The sequence below is a fragment of the Engraulis encrasicolus genome, chromosome 7 (genome assembly GCF_034702125.1).
Source record: "Engraulis encrasicolus isolate BLACKSEA-1 chromosome 7, IST_EnEncr_1.0, whole genome shotgun sequence".
Classification (NCBI taxonomy): domain Eukaryota; kingdom Metazoa; phylum Chordata; class Actinopteri; order Clupeiformes; family Engraulidae; genus Engraulis; species Engraulis encrasicolus.
Window position 1 is genome coordinate 50,323,477 of NC_085863.1, and position 19,637 is coordinate 50,343,113.

At 41.0% G+C, this 19,637-nt stretch overlaps 3 protein-coding genes across 7 annotated transcripts; 1 reads left to right on the top strand and 2 right to left on the bottom strand.

The window, feature by feature from the left end:
• Positions 1-2,419: 2,419 nt before the first annotated feature.
• Positions 2,420-8,072, bottom strand: LOC134452273 (reticulon-3-B-like). The gene is made up of 8 exons (XM_063202632.1): positions 7,901-8,072; positions 7,169-7,369; positions 5,248-5,527; positions 4,468-4,606; positions 3,402-3,471; positions 3,261-3,307; positions 2,989-3,047; positions 2,420-2,783 (listed from the first exon to the last, which is right to left on the bottom strand). Exons 2-8 carry the CDS (start codon positions 7,242-7,244, stop codon positions 2,735-2,737), a joined length of 720 nt encoding a protein of 239 aa, XP_063058702.1. The 5' UTR covers positions 7,245-7,369; positions 7,901-8,072; the 3' UTR covers positions 2,420-2,734.
• A 15-nt stretch (positions 8,073-8,087) lies between these two features.
• Positions 8,088-10,511, top strand: LOC134452272 (microfibrillar-associated protein 3-like). 2 transcript variants are annotated; one of them, XM_063202631.1, is made up of 3 exons: positions 8,088-8,360; positions 8,469-8,760; positions 8,972-10,511. In XM_063202631.1, exons 2-3 carry the CDS (start codon positions 8,481-8,483, stop codon positions 9,769-9,771), a joined length of 1,080 nt encoding a protein of 359 aa, XP_063058701.1. In that variant the 5' UTR covers positions 8,088-8,360; positions 8,469-8,480; the 3' UTR covers positions 9,772-10,511. The 2 variants fall into 2 exon arrangements, with proteins under 2 accessions (XP_063058701.1, XP_063058700.1); XM_063202630.1 differs by having other exon boundaries at positions 8,089-8,360; positions 8,464-8,760.
• Positions 10,512-12,081: 1,570 nt separating this feature from the next.
• On the bottom strand, positions 12,082-19,483 carry LOC134453075 (E3 ubiquitin-protein ligase RNF4-like). 4 transcript variants are annotated; one of them, XM_063203848.1, is made up of 8 exons: positions 19,262-19,483; positions 18,236-18,324; positions 15,643-15,772; positions 15,140-15,216; positions 14,054-14,066; positions 13,737-13,845; positions 12,985-13,036; positions 12,082-12,679 (listed from the first exon to the last, which is right to left on the bottom strand). In XM_063203848.1, exons 2-8 carry the CDS (start codon positions 18,278-18,280, stop codon positions 12,509-12,511), a joined length of 597 nt encoding a protein of 198 aa, XP_063059918.1. In that variant the 5' UTR covers positions 18,281-18,324; positions 19,262-19,483; the 3' UTR covers positions 12,082-12,508. The 4 variants fall into 4 exon arrangements, with proteins under 4 accessions (XP_063059918.1, XP_063059921.1, XP_063059922.1 ...); XM_063203851.1 differs by having other exon boundaries at positions 19,419-19,473; XM_063203852.1 differs by lacking the exon at positions 19,262-19,483 and adding an exon at positions 18,974-19,212.
• Between the last annotated feature and the right edge of the window lie 154 nt (positions 19,484-19,637).

A 19,637-nucleotide genomic window follows, 5' to 3' on the forward strand; every position in this document is an offset into this window, starting at 1 on the left:
CAAAGGAAAACAGACATCACTTGCAAGACGGCGTTGTTAAACACCGTAATGATTATCCAATTAGTGGTGAGTTGTGTTTGACATAGTCCAGGGCCTATACCTGCTGGGGAACAACTATCGATTGCCTTTGATTAAAGGCTCTGCTTTGATCATGCTTTTGTTGCCATCTGCTGGACAATGTAGTAAACTGCAGAATAAGAGCAGCCAGTTGGACAATCTAAGGTGGGGAACCTTTTTCATTTAAGGGGCCACTTCCAATTCATCCGAGAGCCCTAAAAGTCCTCTGAGGGCCGTACTATGAACACAAAACAAGATTTCCCCATGCACTTTAGACCTATATTAAAGGCAGCTGCAAACGGCCCTCAAGACAAAGGGCCCCCACCCCTGATCTAAGCAATTGCCTAGGTCCCCCAACTGAATGCGGGGCCCCATTGTTGATGGCTGGTTATGTACTTCATTTAAAATGATAGGATGAGCAGCACCTCCCTAAATTCACTGATCAAAAAGCACAGTGATGCTGCTATTGAAACAACTTGAGGTGGCCCCTCCCCAACCGTTTGAAGAGAAAGGTCCTGAAAGTCGTGCAAATCTTGTTCAAATCACTCACAGCAGAACATTGGTGCTTTGAGTAAATAGAGCAAGGAGGCATGTGACAAATAAGTTGGCAATCTGCTGGTCTATTCATAGATTGATTGATTGATTGATTGATTGATTGACAACACATCAGTTTTTTTTTTCCTTTACAGGAACACTGTTCTTCCTGTGGTCAAACAAATCTTATATTCTTTCTTACACTCTTAAATAACACTGAGCATGTAAAGAGTGGTGAAAGTGTATAATGGGATTGTTGGTTTAGGCCTCTTCCTTTCCCTATCAGTTTGGGATCTTTACAAGCAACAAAATCCTGTTCAGTTTGTTTCAGAGTTCACTGGGTTCACTTATGTGCCTTTTCACTGGTCACCATGTAATGATTACCCTTTTGGATGCTCTAACCCAGTGATTCTCAAAGTGTGGTCCGGGGACCACTGGTGGTCCGCGACAGAGCTCAGGTGGTCCGCAAAGGGATTTCTACTTTTCCAAGACAAGCTATCAGAAGGCTTTATTTGTAACATTATTTCAAAGCCAAATGTGTCTGAAGTCATATTGTCACCACAATAAGACAGGGAATAAAAAGTAAGTGATCTGCATCAAAATTAGCAGTGTCGAAATGTGAATTTGTGAACTGTGAATTTAGTTGACAGGTGGTCCCTGAACATTTTTGGGGGGACAAAGTGGTCCTCGGTCTGAAAAAGTTTGAGAAACACTGCTCTAACCAAGAAAGACAAAACAACACAATGATAAGCTTAACTTGCCAGTAACATCTTGCATGGCATACCTAATGAACCAAATGATTCTACTTCCCAGCGACCTTAAGTGAATATTTCATCTTATTGTCATGTAATGTAGTGTATTCCTGTACACATGCATTATAATAATGGTCCAATAGTCCATCCCTCCCTCTCTGTCACACAGACAGACAAAAACGCAGGCGCGCACACACACACACACACACACACACACACACACACACACACACACACACACACACACACACACACACACACACACACACACACACACACACACACACACACACACACACACACACACACACACACACACAGATAAAAATGGAGAACAGCTTCAAACTTGCTTCCCCACTAAATTGCCAACTAACCTAAATAATACCTAGAGGGTTTGTTTCCTCTTGTTAAATATTGATGGACTACACAAGTCATGCCTGGGTTTAAACAATTACAATGTTATGGTACATTGACAGTGCAGTTTAAAGTTTACATGCATTACTACAGCTGAGCAAAAATGCTGCACCACAATGACTTAGCATAAAATATTGTGGTTGGTCATATGCAAATGTATTTATTATTAACTTTTATGTATTTGCCATTTGCCCCGGATCTCAGCTCTCAGTACTGCATATGTAGGCCTACTTAGGCTACTGCAAAAAAAATCATAGAACATATTTCCAGGACCAAGTTTTCCCTTTTTTTAAAACCTAAAAGGAATTAGTTGATTTTAAATAGGCCTACAATATTACACTTCTTGACGTTTTCTCTATAGCTAAATAGATAGCAAATGCTATTTCGTGTTTGTCCTTTTGGATGGCTAAAAGCTGCTAGTATCCACTAAAGGGACTTATCTTCTACATTTTGGCTGCATGGGTTAACCAAGAATTCTGTGGTACTAAATACATTCCAACCTGACTTGAAGACATGCAACGGTCAGCGTAACAATGTAGGCCTAAACCTTTTTTTTAGATTGACAGGGTGTGTCTGAGTGAATGACATTTTAACAGACATTTACATGTACTTTTGTCTTTTTGTCAGTTTTAATAACAGGAGATCTGTCATAAAATAAACATTTTGGATGAAGTCACAATCAAACATATTCAAGTGGACATGTACATTTATTTCACCCAAATGGAAATGCTTCAAAAGATTTACATAAAACATCACAATGTCCTCGCCAAAAGCACTTACAAAGGGGAAGTTAAGGAGGTGTATAAAAACAAACTGGCACTGATAAAGAGCAAGACTTCAGTGGGGACTTCTGCACCAAGGACAGAGATGGGGTAGTTCAGGAAAGGTTTATTAGAAAAAATAAAAGCATTGATTTGATTAAAAAGACTTCTGTGGAGACTCCTGCGTTGACAGGTCCACGTGGATGTCATGGACACTCATTCTGCTTTGTTGCGCTTTACCGATCCTGGTAGTTTGTCATGCAATCTTTGACACGAAGGAAGAAATGTGTGTTAACTTCTCATTTTATGATGACTAGTCATTTACTTGTACACTCTATTTTACACAAAATCCAGAGGTGTCAAAAGTAGAACAAGAAGCAAAAAACGAAAGGCAAAGAACTACAGGAGCTACAGGAATGTTGTATGATGTCTGAAAAGGATAGATAAGTAAGAGGGTTTAAAAAACTCACTTTGTCAGCTTGGTTTCAATTTGAGAACGAGCAAGTGTGATGTAACGGTCAATGACACCCTACAAAAATACAAAACAATACATTAGGGCAGGAGTGTTTTTTGTATTTTAGAGTTATTTTGTGACAATACGGAAAACACTGTATACACTGTTAACCATTTTCAGGCAGCTAGTGCATTACAAGCAGATAGCTGGTCTTGTCCTGACGGTTTAAATCAACATGAACAATGGATACACTAAGGAGGCTGTTCTGATGTTCACTCATGTACTCACCTTATTCTTCTCATACAATATAGGTGTGGTGAAGAAAATTATGTCAGCTGTTAATAAATAAATAACAAAAATGAGATTAACATGCATGGATACAACTATTTATGTACCAAGAAATGGCTAGGAACCAGATCACATTCTTACCAAGAATAAGGATAGTGACACCATTGAAGACAGCTCCTATGTAAGTCAGGAAGTACATGATACCAGCCAACTGAAATGACAATGTGGGAAACACATTAGATATTATGAATGGTTACTTTACATATATTTTAAATGGTATATTTTGTGAGAACCAGCAGCTTGTAGGAACCTCCATTTTGACATGGCAGTGAGTCTATAGGAAGGTATTGCCGCATAGTAGAGACTCTTGCTAAATGCATCAGTATATTGGACATGCTGTACAAAATGAGCAAGAAAACCCTCAAAATTGTTTGTCCTTTGTCTAAAATTACAAGAGTAAATTCCAGAGCCTTCAGCTCCACCAGTGTCGCACTCCTTTCAAGTTGGGGGAAAACGCACAGAGGATAAACCAAACAACAAAACTGAAAAAACAAACAAAAAACAAAACAAAACCGACAACTTGACAGTGAGCTTGTAGTGAAGCAGTAGCAGCAACCTACATAACAGACTGATTTCTTAAACTTGTGTAATTTCACAGCTTGTGTAATCCACTTTATCACCTAGCAGACTTTTTTGCCCTCCTACTCAGAATCACATGAGGGCTTTAAAGGGCTTTGTTATTAAGAATATTATTAGACAGACAACGTCACAAGTAAGTACTGTATGAGGGGGGCCTCTCAGCTTAAGATTTACCTTCAGTATAGCCATTTCAGTCAATGGTTAAGAAAAAACAAGGAACACCTTCCTCCCATGTTAACTTTCCCATAAACTATATCTACAATTTCATAACATTTCAGATGAAGCAAAACCACCATAGAGAACAAGAGCAATCAGTGATGGTGACAAACAGTCAAGAAGACATCAGTGCAGTTTGCATCCGTCCTGGGGCTCAGGAGGTGTGTTGGTTGTCCTTACACAGCATCCATGCAGTAGGTATCTCACATGCTAACTGACACGTTTTGATGCAAACATTCATAGAGTTAGGTTACGTTAGTTAGTTAGCTTGGGGCATGGCTACTGACTTCCTAAAGGGGGTTAATTGCAATACCAGGCCCAACCCCCAGTGAAGGGCCCGGTAGAAACCCACCTTTAGAGAATCCACCACATCCTCCACCAGGATCAGTCTCCTGGCCTCCAATAGGAACTTGTTGAGGTGGGTCAGAGCATAGTCCATATGTCTCCGGAACTTCTTTGGTGAAATGGTGATGTCTCTGTCCATCAGTTTTCTATGACAAGCACACAACAAATGCGCATAACAGAAGACGAGCGATTGAGTATTTGTACATTCAACTACGGGAAAGATGTATCCCGAGACAAGACCTACCAATATAATGACCCCAAGCTGACTTTCAACATCATTTCATGCCAATCCCATTTCATTTCATTTCATTTCATTTTGTTGTATTTTTTCCATAAGGACATATGATCCCCTATAAGTAACAGTGCTAATCTCACATCATGATTCTGATTCTCATCGGGATCCAAAATCATCTATCCTGTGGCAAGCACCACACACCTGCCAACCACCTCACTCACTTGAATGGCTGTCCTTCATCGGACTTCTGCACAGCCTTTATTACCGAGTGTGTACGTTCAAACAGGGACAGCCCTGAGTTCAACTATGAGGAAGGTGCACACCTGAGACAAGACCCCAGAACGTGGTCATCATAAGATGACTTAACATAATTACCGTCGTCCCATATTATTCCATTGATTTTTTTCCGCCCTACGACATCATCACCACCAGTATCACCACCATAACAGTGCAAATCTTACATGGTACATGTTTGCATTGCCATCCATGGTAGAAATCATTCTGCGCCAACACCATCTCACACACAGACCAACAAAGTCCTGACTCACTCACTTGAATGGGTGTCCCTCGTTGGACTTCTGCACGGCCTGTATGACCGACTTGTAGACGCGGAAGGTGATGGTGACACAGAGCACGGCCAGCAGGACGTAGGAGACCACGCTGATGGCGCTGCAGGTGGCCAGGGCAAACAGCACCAGCATGGAGCCGCCGAACAGCGCGCCCGACTTCTTGGGCTCGCGCCAGTACGCCAGGTCCAGTATGGCACCCAGGGAGGGACGCCGGATGGAGAAACTGATGGGCGTTGTGTCCTCCATGGGCTCCACCTGCTCGTCTGTGGAGACACGGGACAAGACCAAGCACCAGGCATCAATAGGGTTGTGTTTTACATGACGTAGGGTACACCCGTGGGTTAGTGGTTAAGGAGATGGGCTTTAAGATCAGAGGGTTGCCGGTTCGAATCCCACCCTTCCACTCCCTATCTCACGCCATGGCTCAAGTGACCTTGAGCAAGGCACCTAACCTCTCACTTCTCCAGGGCCTGTAAAATCCTCAGCTGAGTAGAATGTACTGTCAAGGGGGAACCAGAGAATCAAGCTGCAGAAAATGAAAACCATGATCAATGATTTTCCATCCATTGCATTTTTATTATCTACACCAACTGATAACAATAAGCACACACATTAAGAAATGCAAATTACTGTGAAGAGGCATTCGTGTCACACTTCAAGCTGTACTGAGTAGTTTTGCCTCTTTGACTGCCCTGCTGGTTGGAAGCGGAATTGTCTGAGTTAATCCACAGAAAAATGGGCCACTTCTCCAACCTTCCATAGAACTGGCAAGCTTCAAGCACATTCAGAGGTGCCCCGCAAATGCAATTGTGTAATAAGTTGATGGATTTTTAGGAGTAAAGGAAGAAAAATAAGGAAGTACCTACTGCAATGCTTTTCAGGAGTATCTCAACAGAACAGGGAACATGGAACGCAGCATCTTTACTCAATAGAACTTCGACCCAGACATTTTCTGCATTTGGTATGTAATGTTCTACTTGATAGTCAACAGTAGGACTGTTTAAAAGGGCCCCTTATACAGTTGTCTGAGAGTTATGCAGAGCTATGCAAAGCTAATCCTTGTTACAAAGCACTGTTCAAAAGACTTGAACGCAAAACAAGAACAAGAAAGACATTGGAAGGGTGGTCATGTGCTAGGCCTTAAATGGATGGATAAACTAGGTCAGCTCGAAGCAGAGTGTAAAACTTTAAGCTTTCAATCATCTGGAAGGCTTTCCTGTCCCAAGTATTCAAACTATAAACTGTAGACGTCCTATAGTTACATAGGAACACATAAAGCTCATAGTCCTACATATGGAATTACAGTGGGAGAGCAATTTATTTAAAAAATCATTCAGGTACACCTGTCATACAACCTCTGAAGTCATCCTGTCCAGGGAGCATATCGTCGCTGTCCAAAGAAAACCACTTATCTCCACTATTATTTTTAGTTTTTTATGTTTGTTCTTTATTTATTATAAAATATAAGACAGTACTACTGGTCAGTCTCCATGGGTATATGTGTATGATAAATAATTTAGTAGCCAACTTTAATTTTGCACATTTTTTTTTTTTGAAAATGTGGTTTTATAAATCAATACATAAAAAACAATGAGAAGTGGAGATAAGTGGTTTTCGCTGGACAGCGACGATATCAGAATACCACATTGGATGGTATAAACAAATAGATGTAGCCTACTACATTTCAGAAAAAGTATAATAACTGTCCAAATGTCATTTGCTACAACAATTACAGTTGGTTCCATTCACTAAACAGTATGCCAACCTTGACCAGTATTCAAAAGCTGCCCCCAGACTGAGGAGAAATGTAATGTATGGGTTGAGAACTGAGGAGACCCCTCAATCCAAATCAATTCTAAAGCAGGTCTGGCAACATGCGGTAACTAGTCAAATTTACAACTCACCTGTTAATGGATCTCTGAGTGATGCGATGGAATTTAGCCCTGATGATGTGATCTGTGTAAACTGAGCCTCTGCCATTTTGGAGATGCTGTTCTGCAATAAAGTTGACTGCCACTTCCCTTGATTTCCAGGGGTCTTTTTCTGTCAGGTGCTGTGACGTGGCATTACCATGTGGTCCAAGTCTTGAGCTTGGCCTATATTTTCTCTCCAAATGAGGGAGGAATAAGATCATTACAAGGAGGCGTGTCTTTAAAGGTCCATGGGGCCCCCAACTCCATAGTTTGGAAAAACAAAATAAACTTTACCATTGCTTGCCAAAAGGTAGCCTAGGTGTTGCCTCTTAATTAGGCCTAGTTTTAAATATTTTGGACATGCCTTTTGCAATCGAAAAAAAGGCCATAAAAAAAGAACAACAATGGAACAAAGAACCTCAAAACAAAGCATGCCTCCATGCCTCTGGACATGTTTTCAAAAAGCAATAACTCAGGACTGAATTGTAATTTTGAACCCTTCACCTCTCAGAAGCTCTAGTGAGAATGTGACCACAGTCACCCCACTGTGATGCTGTTCAACCTGTTCCACTAGACTTGACTGCACTTGACACTTCTTTTCACTTTTATTTCTCACCACTTCATGCCACCAAGTCTATTACTACTGTTACAAAATGTGTTAAATGTTATAAATGGCAGGTTGGCGCCATCTCCTGTGGAAATGTTACAAAACTGCCCACTTACTCATTTTATCCTTCAATTTCAGTTGAATTATATTGTGAAAAAAATATGTATTTGACAGATGTCTATAAACTAGTAGGCTCCATGATTTATAATCCCCTCTATCAGTCAGTCTTTTTTGACCAGAACTAGTCCTGGATCGACGACTAGTGGCCATGACCTGTGTGTGTACTGTGAAAACACATGCACCTGACACGCATTCTGCAACTGGATGGACGTGATAACGCGTAAACAGGCTCTACAACTTAGACCCGCCCCGATCTGTTGAACAAGGAAGCATTTCTCGTGGCGCTGGGATAAACAAACCACGACAAAAAAATACTAAACTTTGAAATTACTCGACATCAAACACTGGCAATCTATGCGTGAATGCGCCTGTTAATCACCTCCGGGGGACAACATTGGTTACCTGTTGCATATTCATCGCTGCATCTTTTACGCTCAGACTCAAATCAGAGCTCTGGTGAGTAGGACCAATTTATTTAGATGTATAATATACTGCATTGGTCCGTAATGTTTCGAGAGCTGAATGTGATTGATGTATAATTTGGGTAATTCTGAAACAGAGTAGCCAAGATTGGAGATGAGCGGGATGACCAAACCGAACTCTGACAGCGCGTACACCAACTACATTTTCACCTGTGCCGTTGTAATTGCCATGGTGGTGACGGGAGATGCGCACATCGCCGACGACCTTGGTCGCAATAGATCCGTGGTGACGGTGAAGGAACTGTCTGCGTTACCTACTTCGAGGGATATAGTGGTACAGGAGGGAAGCAGCACCGTCATAGAATGCAATGTGACTGGAAGTGAAAACAGTATTTTATGGTACAATTCAAAGGGCCACATGCTTGAGGAGGAAGGTGAGTAAATGCAAGAAAACTTTATGTAGTCCTGTACTTTGGTCATACCTGTAAATTTGGTTTATTATTTAGTAAATATTTATGAAAAGATCCAATTTGGCAATAGGCAGAACAGTTTCAATGTCCAGGATATTTGCAATACCTACTCTGGCCACCATCCCACACAGTGCTCCTTTAACCCCCCACACCCCCCTCCCCCTCCCCAATTTAGATGGAAAATGGCTGATACAGGACAAGGGAATCCTAAACATCACCACAGTGACATTTGAGGACCGGGGCAGGTACACATGCATCGCCTCCAGCTCCCAAGGCACATCCAACTACACCATCACTCTGCGGGTGGCCTACACCTCCAGCGGCCTGGGCAGCGGCCTGGGGCTCTACTACGTAACGGTCTGCCTGGTGGCCTTCACGGTCACCATGATCCTGAACGTCACCCGCCTCTGCATGGTCAGCACGCACCTGAAGAAGACCGAGAGGGCCATCAATGAGTTCTTCCGCACCGAGGGGGCCGAGAAACTGCAGAAGGCCTTTGAGATCGCCAAGCGCATACCCATCATCACCTCGGCCAAGACCCACGAGCTGGCCAAGGTCACCCAGTTCAAGACCATGGAGTTTGCGCGGCACATTGAGGAGCTGGCCCGGAGCATCCCCCTGCCTCCGCTCCTCCTCAACTGCATTTCAGAGACTGACCACAATCCTGATTTGAAAGCAGAAACGGGAGCAGAGACCAGGGAGCAGCCAGCCATAGGTCCTGCAGCAGCCCATGGGGAAGGTGAGGGGAAGCAGGTGGCGGCAGTGGCTTGCAGTGCGGCTCCACTTGATGGACCACCAAAGTCAGGCACTTCTCAGGAGGAACCGGGGTGTGGGCAGCCGTTGGTGGTGAACAGCATGGACGTACAGGTGTTTGTCCACCCTGTCAGCAGTGGCGAGGATGCTACGGTGGCTGGACAGGATAGTGAGGAGGAGGAGGTCAGGGTGCCCATGTTACAAGCTGAGAGTACGTGCTGATCACAAGGTGGATGTTGAGGGGAAGACATAGATCCTCCACAGTGGAGATCCTTTTGAGGTCACAAATATAAACGAGTGCTTACATTTGGGGGGAATAAGATGTAGATGTGGTAAGCCTGAGTGATTGGGGCTATATGTTTACACAGTGGAGGGCCACTGTCTGTGGAGACAGTGACTTTAAATGTATGGGATTTCTTGGTTGCAGTCAATAATGGGAATAAATGTGTACTTCAAGTAGGTTTGCCAATTGTCTCTAGTTGGCATGACTAGCTGTGATACAACAATGCAATGTGTGATGTATTATTTTACAGTTTTTCTCGATTGCCTACACACAATTTTCGGAATCGGTCCTCGAATTCTCAAAACTCTACACACAAATCTACAAACCTCACACACAACGGGCCAAACTCTTCACTACCTCTGAAAAATGCACGTCTTGTCTCAAAACAATGTACTCTCTTCTAAAAACCTCATTTTGTCGTCGAATGACACACACAGACAGTCACTACAATACACATTTGCAGACCCATTAAAACACTGTTGGGCACAGGGTAAAACTAATTTCTCCCACTAACTTGGGCTTTTTTTGTTCTGGATTGCATGGATACTGTGACATAAGTTGGAAAAACTTCATTCCCACAACACACAAACAGAAACAGAAAGATTTTTATTTCTTTTTCACAAAAACAACACAAAGATAAACCCCACTGCCTATTTGGCAGTACAAAAAACCTATTACATTACTGTATAGCCTATTGCTATGAAAAAAACAAAACAAAACACACACTCACATCTACTCTGCTTCATCCTGCCTTCTATTGTGGTCTGGCCACAGGACCTCATCCACATCACATGCTATCGTTTCCCTGGCCAGGCAGCGAGGGAAATACCGTCTTGCATGGCGCATCCACCCAGAGAAGGCATCAACAGCAATTTATTTTCTGACATTTAAAACATTGCACTAATTTATTGTAAAATATTGGATAACCACATGGAAGTGATGTCTTGTATAACATTTTTGAGTTCAAAAACTAAACAAATGTGTTTTCTCCTTGCATCCACTAATTTTTCATCAATATGACCTTATGGGGTGATGATTTCAGATTGTAAACCGCTATGAAGAGACTTTGCCCATGTGATGAGGAAGTGAACATATTATGGCAGTTGATTGTAGTGTTGTGAATGACAGTGTGTTCCATGAGAAGCCCAGTGTTTTTCTTTATGAGAATTGAGTGTAATCCAGAGAATTGTGTGTAATGGTGTGAAAAGAGTGTATTTTAAATCTGGAATTTGAGTGTTAAGTAGGAATTGTGTTTAGTGTTCAGTGACATTGGTTAGGGGAGTTGGGAAATGGGTGAGATGTTCCGAGAATTGTGTGTGAAGTACCAGAACTTGTGTGGAGGCAATCGAGAACAACTGTAATAAAGTGTAAAACAAGATGTGAAGGCAGTAAGGGACTACAACTGCGGCCAAGGTGTACTGTGGAGTAGGTGCATTCAGTTCTACAACACATAGCAAACATTCCAATGTTTATTCCAACACTGCATTGTAGGCTAACAGTTCAGCCAAGTCTGATCTGAGCTTGATAACACATACATACTTAAGTGACAGCCCAAACCTGGTTCAAGTCTTTAGAAAGCTTCACTTGTGGCTTAGCTTGGGCACAATCCCTTGTCCTGGACACACACAAAAAAAACTCTTTAGAAAAACCTTTATATTTATATTGTCGACTCTATTTATACACACCATGAGTGCCTGGTTGATTTGTTTTGTTTATGTTAAGGGATCCCCTCAGAGAATTCCACACTGAAGGAAGAAGGAAGAAGTAATGCACCAGGAGGCTTTGCAATGGCTTGCTTTTTTTCCTCTCAATTGTTCCCACTGAATTATGTGGTTGGCCGGATCCTTTGCCTGAAATAGGAACTCTGCAGTTGTACATAACACCTCTAGCCAATATCAAGGTGTACTTTGTTAGAATCTTCTTTCAATTTGAAGTTCACGTCATTGAAGACTTTTTTTGTGAACTCTTTATAACATCCACCACCCTTCTAAAAGTATAAACACCACTGTAGACTGGAGCCCATGTTAAGGCAACTGCTTGTTTAAAGCCTCAAGTAAAGGCTGTCTGTTCTGGTCATGGTCTTTAAAATAAATACATTAAAATATATTTATTCATATTTAACTACAGAAAAAGTACACATATTCCAGCTAATTGTGAATATTGATGTGTTGGTGCATAGGAGTGATACATCTGTCCTTACATTAAATTAATCTGCATAATCAAATTGAAGAAAATTGTTCAGTCAGTAATTTCATTTAAGAAATAACTTTATTTGTATTGTGAATGAAATATAAATTAACTGGGAAGAACTTCACAAATAAAACAAAGCGCACAAAAAATGTCCAGAATAAACACATCTGTACAACACACACACACATGGCAACGCATTGAAATAATACTGCCTACTATAAGGGAACAAAAGTTTATCCATAAAAGTAGCTTTCTTTTCACGGAACAAGGTATTGCTAGCTGTTCTTTTTTTGTGTCTGCATATCTGAAAATGTGAGTCGGTGTGTGTGTGTATGTGTGTGTGTGTGTGTGTGAGAGAGAGAGAGAGAGAGAGAGAGAGAGAGAGAGAGAGAGAGAGAGAGAGAGAGAGAGAGAGAGAGAGAGAGAGAGAGAGAGAGAGAGAGAGAGAGAGAGAGGGAGATATATATATTTACAGAGCTGTGAACATCATCCTTCTCCATTGGCGAATGAGAAATAAACAGGATGGTACTGTTTCCGGGTGAGTTTAGTTCGGCACTTGGGGCAGCTGTGGGACTTCTCCAGGGATTTTTCTAGGCATAGCTTGCAGAACATGTGTCCACACACTGTTGACATCATGCCATTGCCATCCTGCGTGATCTGGAAAATGTAAATAAATAAATAACAACAATCATTTTTTTCTTGTTTGGAAATGCCGATTATGACAGATTATGTGGAAACAGTTGCTAGCCTTTCCAAACAGAACCAAGGGCCTGTACTACAAAGCTGGTTCAGGATACGTTAAGGTTAAGTTAAGAGGTAAAGCATCTAATAGCTTTTCTTAAGAAAAGCTCTTGTATTAGATGATTTACCTCTTAACTTAACCTTAACTTATCCTGAACCAGCTTTGTAGTATAGGCCCCTGGTCTGGTTTGATTTGAACTCTATTTGAGCGTGATGCTTACCTCGGCATACGTTTTGCGGCAAACAAGGCAACTCACTTCACCATTCTGAGACCTGTTTAAAAAAAGATCATCTCTTTTAATCATTCTAATTAGGGGTGGTACGGTTCACAAAATTCACGGTTCGGTTCATATCACGGTGTCAAGGTCACGGTTTTCAGTTCTCTACGGTTCTTTTTTTTAGTTCATGATAAATGGTGCACTGGCTAATAGAATCGGACTTATCACTAAATATCCTACATATGGTTTGTATAGGCTTATAATGTGAGAATGGTGTGATTTGAATTGTGTCATCCTCTGATTTGGTCTTATACGCTAATGTTTTAATCAGAGAGACTGGATAAGATACTCCTAGAATATGTTCTAGATCTGTCTAGAATATGTTTTACATATTTTTCTGGGCAGTACATGAATTGCGGTTTGCGATGGATTGCACGGTTCGGTATGTGTGTGAATTGTACGGTTTCGGTTTTCGGTGCGGTTTGTGCCATCCCTAATTCTAATATATTAGAATTACTTATGATCATTTATCATACCATTTACGATTATCATGCATCATAATATCTTCTTATTCTAACACCAAAGGGGGTAGTCTGGAGGCCTGTGCAGTGAACTGTCAAAACTCAAAAAAACCTCAGAAAATGTATAATTGACCTGCAGGTATGACGTTCATGGATGAGTCAGTTTGCTCTTACACCGACATATGCATTCGACAGACATTACAAGTTGTAATTTACAACGGCAGGGGAAGGTACCTGAGTCTGGAGTTATGTGGAAGAGACTGACTGGGAATGGCCATCTCTTCTTCGTCACTTATTAAAACGTAGCCTTCAGATGCTGTGCTCTGGCGCCTGTGTGGACCTGCTAACAGAACAGAAAACATTTTCAAACTCAATCACAAAATGTGTGCATTTCTTGACTGAAAAAAAATGAATACATGGATAGATGCCTTCCATCCAGAAAAAATAGCAGCAAAACAATTTTGGAAGCATAAACTTGTTGTTCTGTTTTTTGAACAAGGAACAGATTCCATAAAATATTTTTTTAATAATGATAATGAACTTCAAATTACCTTCATCCAGCAACTGCCACAAGTGTAGACAACAGTTATGGAAATAAAGAAACCGAAAAGCATGGTCAGACATACAGTAAATGGTTAGATAGTAGATAAATCTACCACCTCCGATGCATAATTTATACCATTACATCACAGTAAAGATGCAAAGATGATCTGCACAAAGATGAACTATAAACATTTGTTTTAGTGATGTTTTCTATATATATATTAAAAAAAACCTTTCACCACAATAAAATCAATCTGTTTTTCGAAAGGGAGCTCATCGCTCATGTGCGGATCTATCGGTATGTATCCTCGTACTCGTACATGCAGTCGAGCTATTAATCAGACAATCAGAAATTCAAGTGAACATACAGGTGCGCTGTGAGAAATCAAAGTATTGGATAAGCCACGTCCCGGCTGCAGGCATCTTTACTTGTAGGCTTTTTAATAAGTGTACCAGCAAAGCATAATTAATTCAAACATATAAGCCTAGTGCTGGCAAGAACACCCAGCTCGCAAGTTGCCGTGAGCATTTGTTTATTTTTCTGTCAATGTGGCAACCATTGTACCAACACTCACATCAATGATAGCCGATTACCTCTACTGCTTTGAAAAAAGGGGGATCATACCCGCTATATATCCATATCTTTTTCCGTTCGTTGATAATTCACAGGGGTCATTAACCATTAAAGAGGTTTCTGAGAATAAAAAAGTCTTCGGCCTTTCATAACTGATAACTTTGGTAACTCCGGTAACTCCTACAAAGGAGAGAGGCTAGCCAATAGTCAGACTAAGATATATACATACCAGCATAGCTTGACTAAAAATTGCATAATCTGGCAAGCATACCGGTACTCTGACTTCTCAAACTCCAGTTCGGTTCGATTTCAGCTCGGCTAAGGTGTATACATGAGTTTTAAAACTCTGACTTATGTCGGACTAAGCCAATAAGCCCATAATTGAAATTTCACTAAGTGCATGATGTATACGTACTGATTGTTGCATCTTTACTTTAATTGAGATCTTGATCCTGCACCCGATAGAACTTACTGAATGTGTGTGACCTGACTGAGAAACCATAACAATTTCAACACTCACCACAACACAGTCTGCATTTGTAAGATCAACCACAGATGCTTCTGAGGTTTCGCTGGTAAGGTCCACCACCTCTTCACCTGCAAGCAAATACAAGTCAAGTCATGTTATCAAAGAAATCCTCACACATCCCATTTAATCATTAGGTACATCAACGGGGGGCGCTGTGGCACAGCGCGCTGAGCCCCCTACATTTGGTCTTGTGTGCCCATGGGGACCCCGCTGTTTCCTGTCTCTTCTCACACTATCCTGTCATAACAAAGGCCCAAAAAGCCCCCAAAACATACTTAAAAAAGGTACATCAACAACATCAAGTCTGAAACAAGGTCAACAGACCTAAAATAGTGTGCAAATAACACAAACAGGCAAAGCCATTTCTGAAAGACATAGCGTTTCATACTCGCTTGCATACCACTTGAACAGAAAAACTTAACATGTCAATTTTGCATTCTCACACGCTCACACACACACACACACTGGTGACATCAAATGAAAGTGAAACTGACCAGTTAGTCTGTCGTTCTCCACGTCAATAGTCTCTGGTGGTTCCTCTGACGCCATTCTGTCTGTATGGAGTCTGCTTCTCTTTGATGCCCGTCTTGAACAAACACCACCAAGCCGCTTCTTTCTCAGAGTCTGGCATAAAAGGCAAATATACATAAGCAGGGTACCATTTGTCAAAAAAAATCAGAAATAGGAAAACATTTCAGATTTTGAGCAATTTCGGTGGAGTTAATATTATAATGCAGTTAAAACCATGTATGAAAAAAAATCTGTAACAAAGACTTCCTTTCACAGCTGCACTTTTTGTCTGCTTTGTGATTTATGCGAGTGAAACTTGGAATGTGCATCTGCACTGAGGAGAGGCAGTTTCAAGGTTGCCTGATAAGGAGCACATTGGAGGAGCCGTTTGCTTTCTTTGCTTACCTGTGTTTTTTCTGTGTTTCTTACTGTAAATGGCTGGGACTAAGGTGCTCTTCTCATGCATAAACACATGTGGATAATAATATGACGATCATTTAGGTCAAAATTGAAATCACAATTATTAAACAACAATTAACGCCTGAATTTTGTGGAAATGTTATTTAAAATCACAAAATGAAATATAGCCAAGAATGCGGATAAGGGATGAGCAAAATAAAACTGAATTGTAATAATTATGTGAAAGGCAATAGCATTAAGTTTAGTGGGTCTTCTACAGATTTTTGGCCAGAAATATCAGTCTGTCAACATGTTCTGGCTTCAAATGCAGGTCACTATATTAAACTACATTACACTAAACTCACCAAGCCTCTCTCCCTCAGCTGTAGAAGAGAGGCAAGCAAGTTAAACCATTAAACTCAGTGTATTGAAAAAAAAAAGTATGAAATAAATGGTCAGTTCCTTCAAGACACTTGTGAAACGGCTAATTAATCCAGTGAAGAGTATCCATTGGGAGACAATGGTCACTGCAATTGTCATTGCAACTGTCAAAAGTCTATTGTCAATTGTCAAAGGCTTCATTGTTTCACAAGTTTTTCCAACATTCAGAGTACCGTACATTCACAAGGAATAGTTATTTCCTTTTAATAAAAAAGTGTGCATTACACTCAAGTAAGGGGTACCCTAGGCTCATTTTATCCCAAAGCTGTTTTTGAGTCCCTCCTATTCTGTCATTTTAAGTCTGAGTGCCCTATAACTTTGGGAATACACTAGTTCCCAAATATAATGGAAAATCAATTATAACTCTCAAAGCATACATAGTTTCCAAGATCTGGAACCCCAAAATGTCAAGACTCTTCATCCCGCTTTTCACAAATTCAATTATCAAGGTGTAATATAGCCACAAATAATCAAGGTATGCCATTTGTACGTGCATCTGATAGACAGGGTCATATTGAGGGTGCATGGCGCTTTAAGCCTGTATCTTCCTTCAAACTAAAACTAGAGGTGTGAAAATCTGCTTTTGAACTTTGTATGCAATTCACAGGCTTGATAATGGGGCATGACACCCAAACTTTGGAGGGGCTCAGCTCCACAACGGTTGGCGTAGGGTGCAAACAGTAGTATTCTTTCAATTGACATCAACAGGTACCTGTATGTTAGGTATCGGGCAAAACGGAGAGGGTCACTTCACTTGTGGAGATTCTAGGGAATCATGAGAATTGACATGGAATGACCCTTACCAGTTACCTTCTGAATTTTACAATAGAATGTAGTCGCATAACCCAGTGTTTCTCAACAGGGGTGCCGGGGAAACGTGGCTGATGAATAAATTATGTAATATAATACATATTTGTGTAAACTGATAAGTTAATGGTAGTCAGTGGAATCTTTCATCTGCCATTTCCGCACAATAAAGTAAATATAGGTCGCCCCAGTCAGCTGCAACTTCGAACGTAGGTCGTGTAACGTCTTCAAATGTGTTACTTTTCTAAACTTGTGTGGTATAGGACGCAATGCCATGTTGCGGCTTGTTGGTTTGGGGTGCCTTGAAATTTTTCATAAATTGAAAGGGTGCCTCGCCTAAAAAAAAGGTTGAGAAACACTGGCATAACCATTTTGACGACCACCAAATCAAAAGCCTGGTCAGAGAGGGTACCTCCTCTCTGACCTGCTGATGACAAGAATACCAACCAATTCTAATCTCTGCTAGAGAAAAACCTTTAAAACTTTGGCATCAAGTAGCTTCAAGAAAACCTGTGGCATTCTCACCCTCTCAGACTTCAGCAGTCATTGAGCATACTTGAAAGACCAGCTCCTACCCAGTTCAGATTCCTCAAACTCTCAGTAAAATATTATAAAATTGTCTTTCTGAAACTGAAACATCACAAAACTGTTGTTATGGTCATCTATACGCACTAAGTTTTGATCAGGACCCACCACTTGCACAATGTAGAGGCCTTGGACAGATTCACCGTTTCCACAATGCGGCAACAATGTAGGACTACGTGATACGGATAAATATTCCAGAGACACTAACACACGACCTAATGCGGCCATTCTCCCCCCCCAAAAAAATATCCCTTCACCATCTGGGCATTATTTGCTACCGAATCATTCACCGAACCAGCCTAGAATAGCCATAATATATATGGCCATGTTTGCTTTGCTACTTACTGCGCCACTCGCCTCACTGTCATGAGGATGTTCGATCCTTTCCATCCAGAAATCTCGTCACTTCCTTTCACAACTTGAATATTTCGACTCTGTGTAAAAAAGGAACAATAATGCGAGTGAGTGTAATGAATATTGGAGGCAAACCTGTCAGCATTCCCTCGCGCTGATGATGAGGTTCTAGAGAACTAGCAGGCAGCTAGCTAAAAGACAAGCCAGACAGATACGATAAGCTCATGTCTGGACGATAACGAGATCCACATACTTTTGTAAATATTAGTCGTTATTTCCATTTAAGAGCCGTTATCAAAAATGTATACGATTAGTTCAAAACGGACCGATCTGTTGGCTGCCAGCGTATTTGATAATGATTGCATTCAAAACGTATACAATGGCAGGGCCATGGAATTGCCTGGAACTACAAACTGCTCTCAGTCTATTTTGCTAAGCATCACAAGTACACGATAAATGTAAACATTATGTCAGAAAAAGAAGTTATGTTGCCATTGTATAACATTTAATATTACCAAATTAAATTCTACAACAGTCTCAAGAGGACAGGGCCCAGTGATATTTTCAACCCACCTCAGTTATTCAACATCTTGTTTTGCTTTCGTTCCTAAGCTAGGACTAACCGACAAGCTGGCTAGTTGAGAAGAAAGCCATTTCTGTTCAATTCATGGGGAAGTGTAATTGCAATGATTGCATTTCTTTACAATTTAAGTGGCCATCTAACATTACCTGCCTTTCCGTCCTGAAGAAATGTTTTCAGGCCAATGATACAATATGTGTAAAGCTGGTCCCTATTCAGCTGTTGAAAAGGAAAAGTGAAACCCCTGCTAAAGGTGGAATCAAAAATTGAGTCTCTGATTAAACAAAACGCCATGTTTATGCAGCTGTTACTCATAATTTATGATCAAGTTTAAGATGTAACGTAATATTAATGGATAAAAGAGAACAGGAAAAGTAAAACTGTATGACATGTTAGGCTAGCTAGGTGGCTATCGATGTAGCGAAGATTTTACCAACCTGGCCAAACTGACAGAAAGTCTGTTGAGTGGTTATAGAAATACCACCAATAGCTTCGCCGAACAGCAAATTACCTCTTTTCGCGAACAACAAATTATGTACGATAATATGACAAACTCAAACGCTATTATTTCGTCTAATAACGTAGTTACTACACCTCGGAGTCAACAATCCAACCCAGCACAGCCCCTTTGCTCTGTAGCTTTCAGAAGCCCGAATTCAAAACGTGAGTGGATAGTTCTATTCTTAACTGCTGCCACCTTCAGGGCTGGAGTAGATAGGCGGCACGAGACTAAAAAGTCTCTGAGCCCAATTTAGCTGATATGAAATTGGAAGTGAAAGCCCACCTGGGACACTCAAACTCCCATTGTCATTG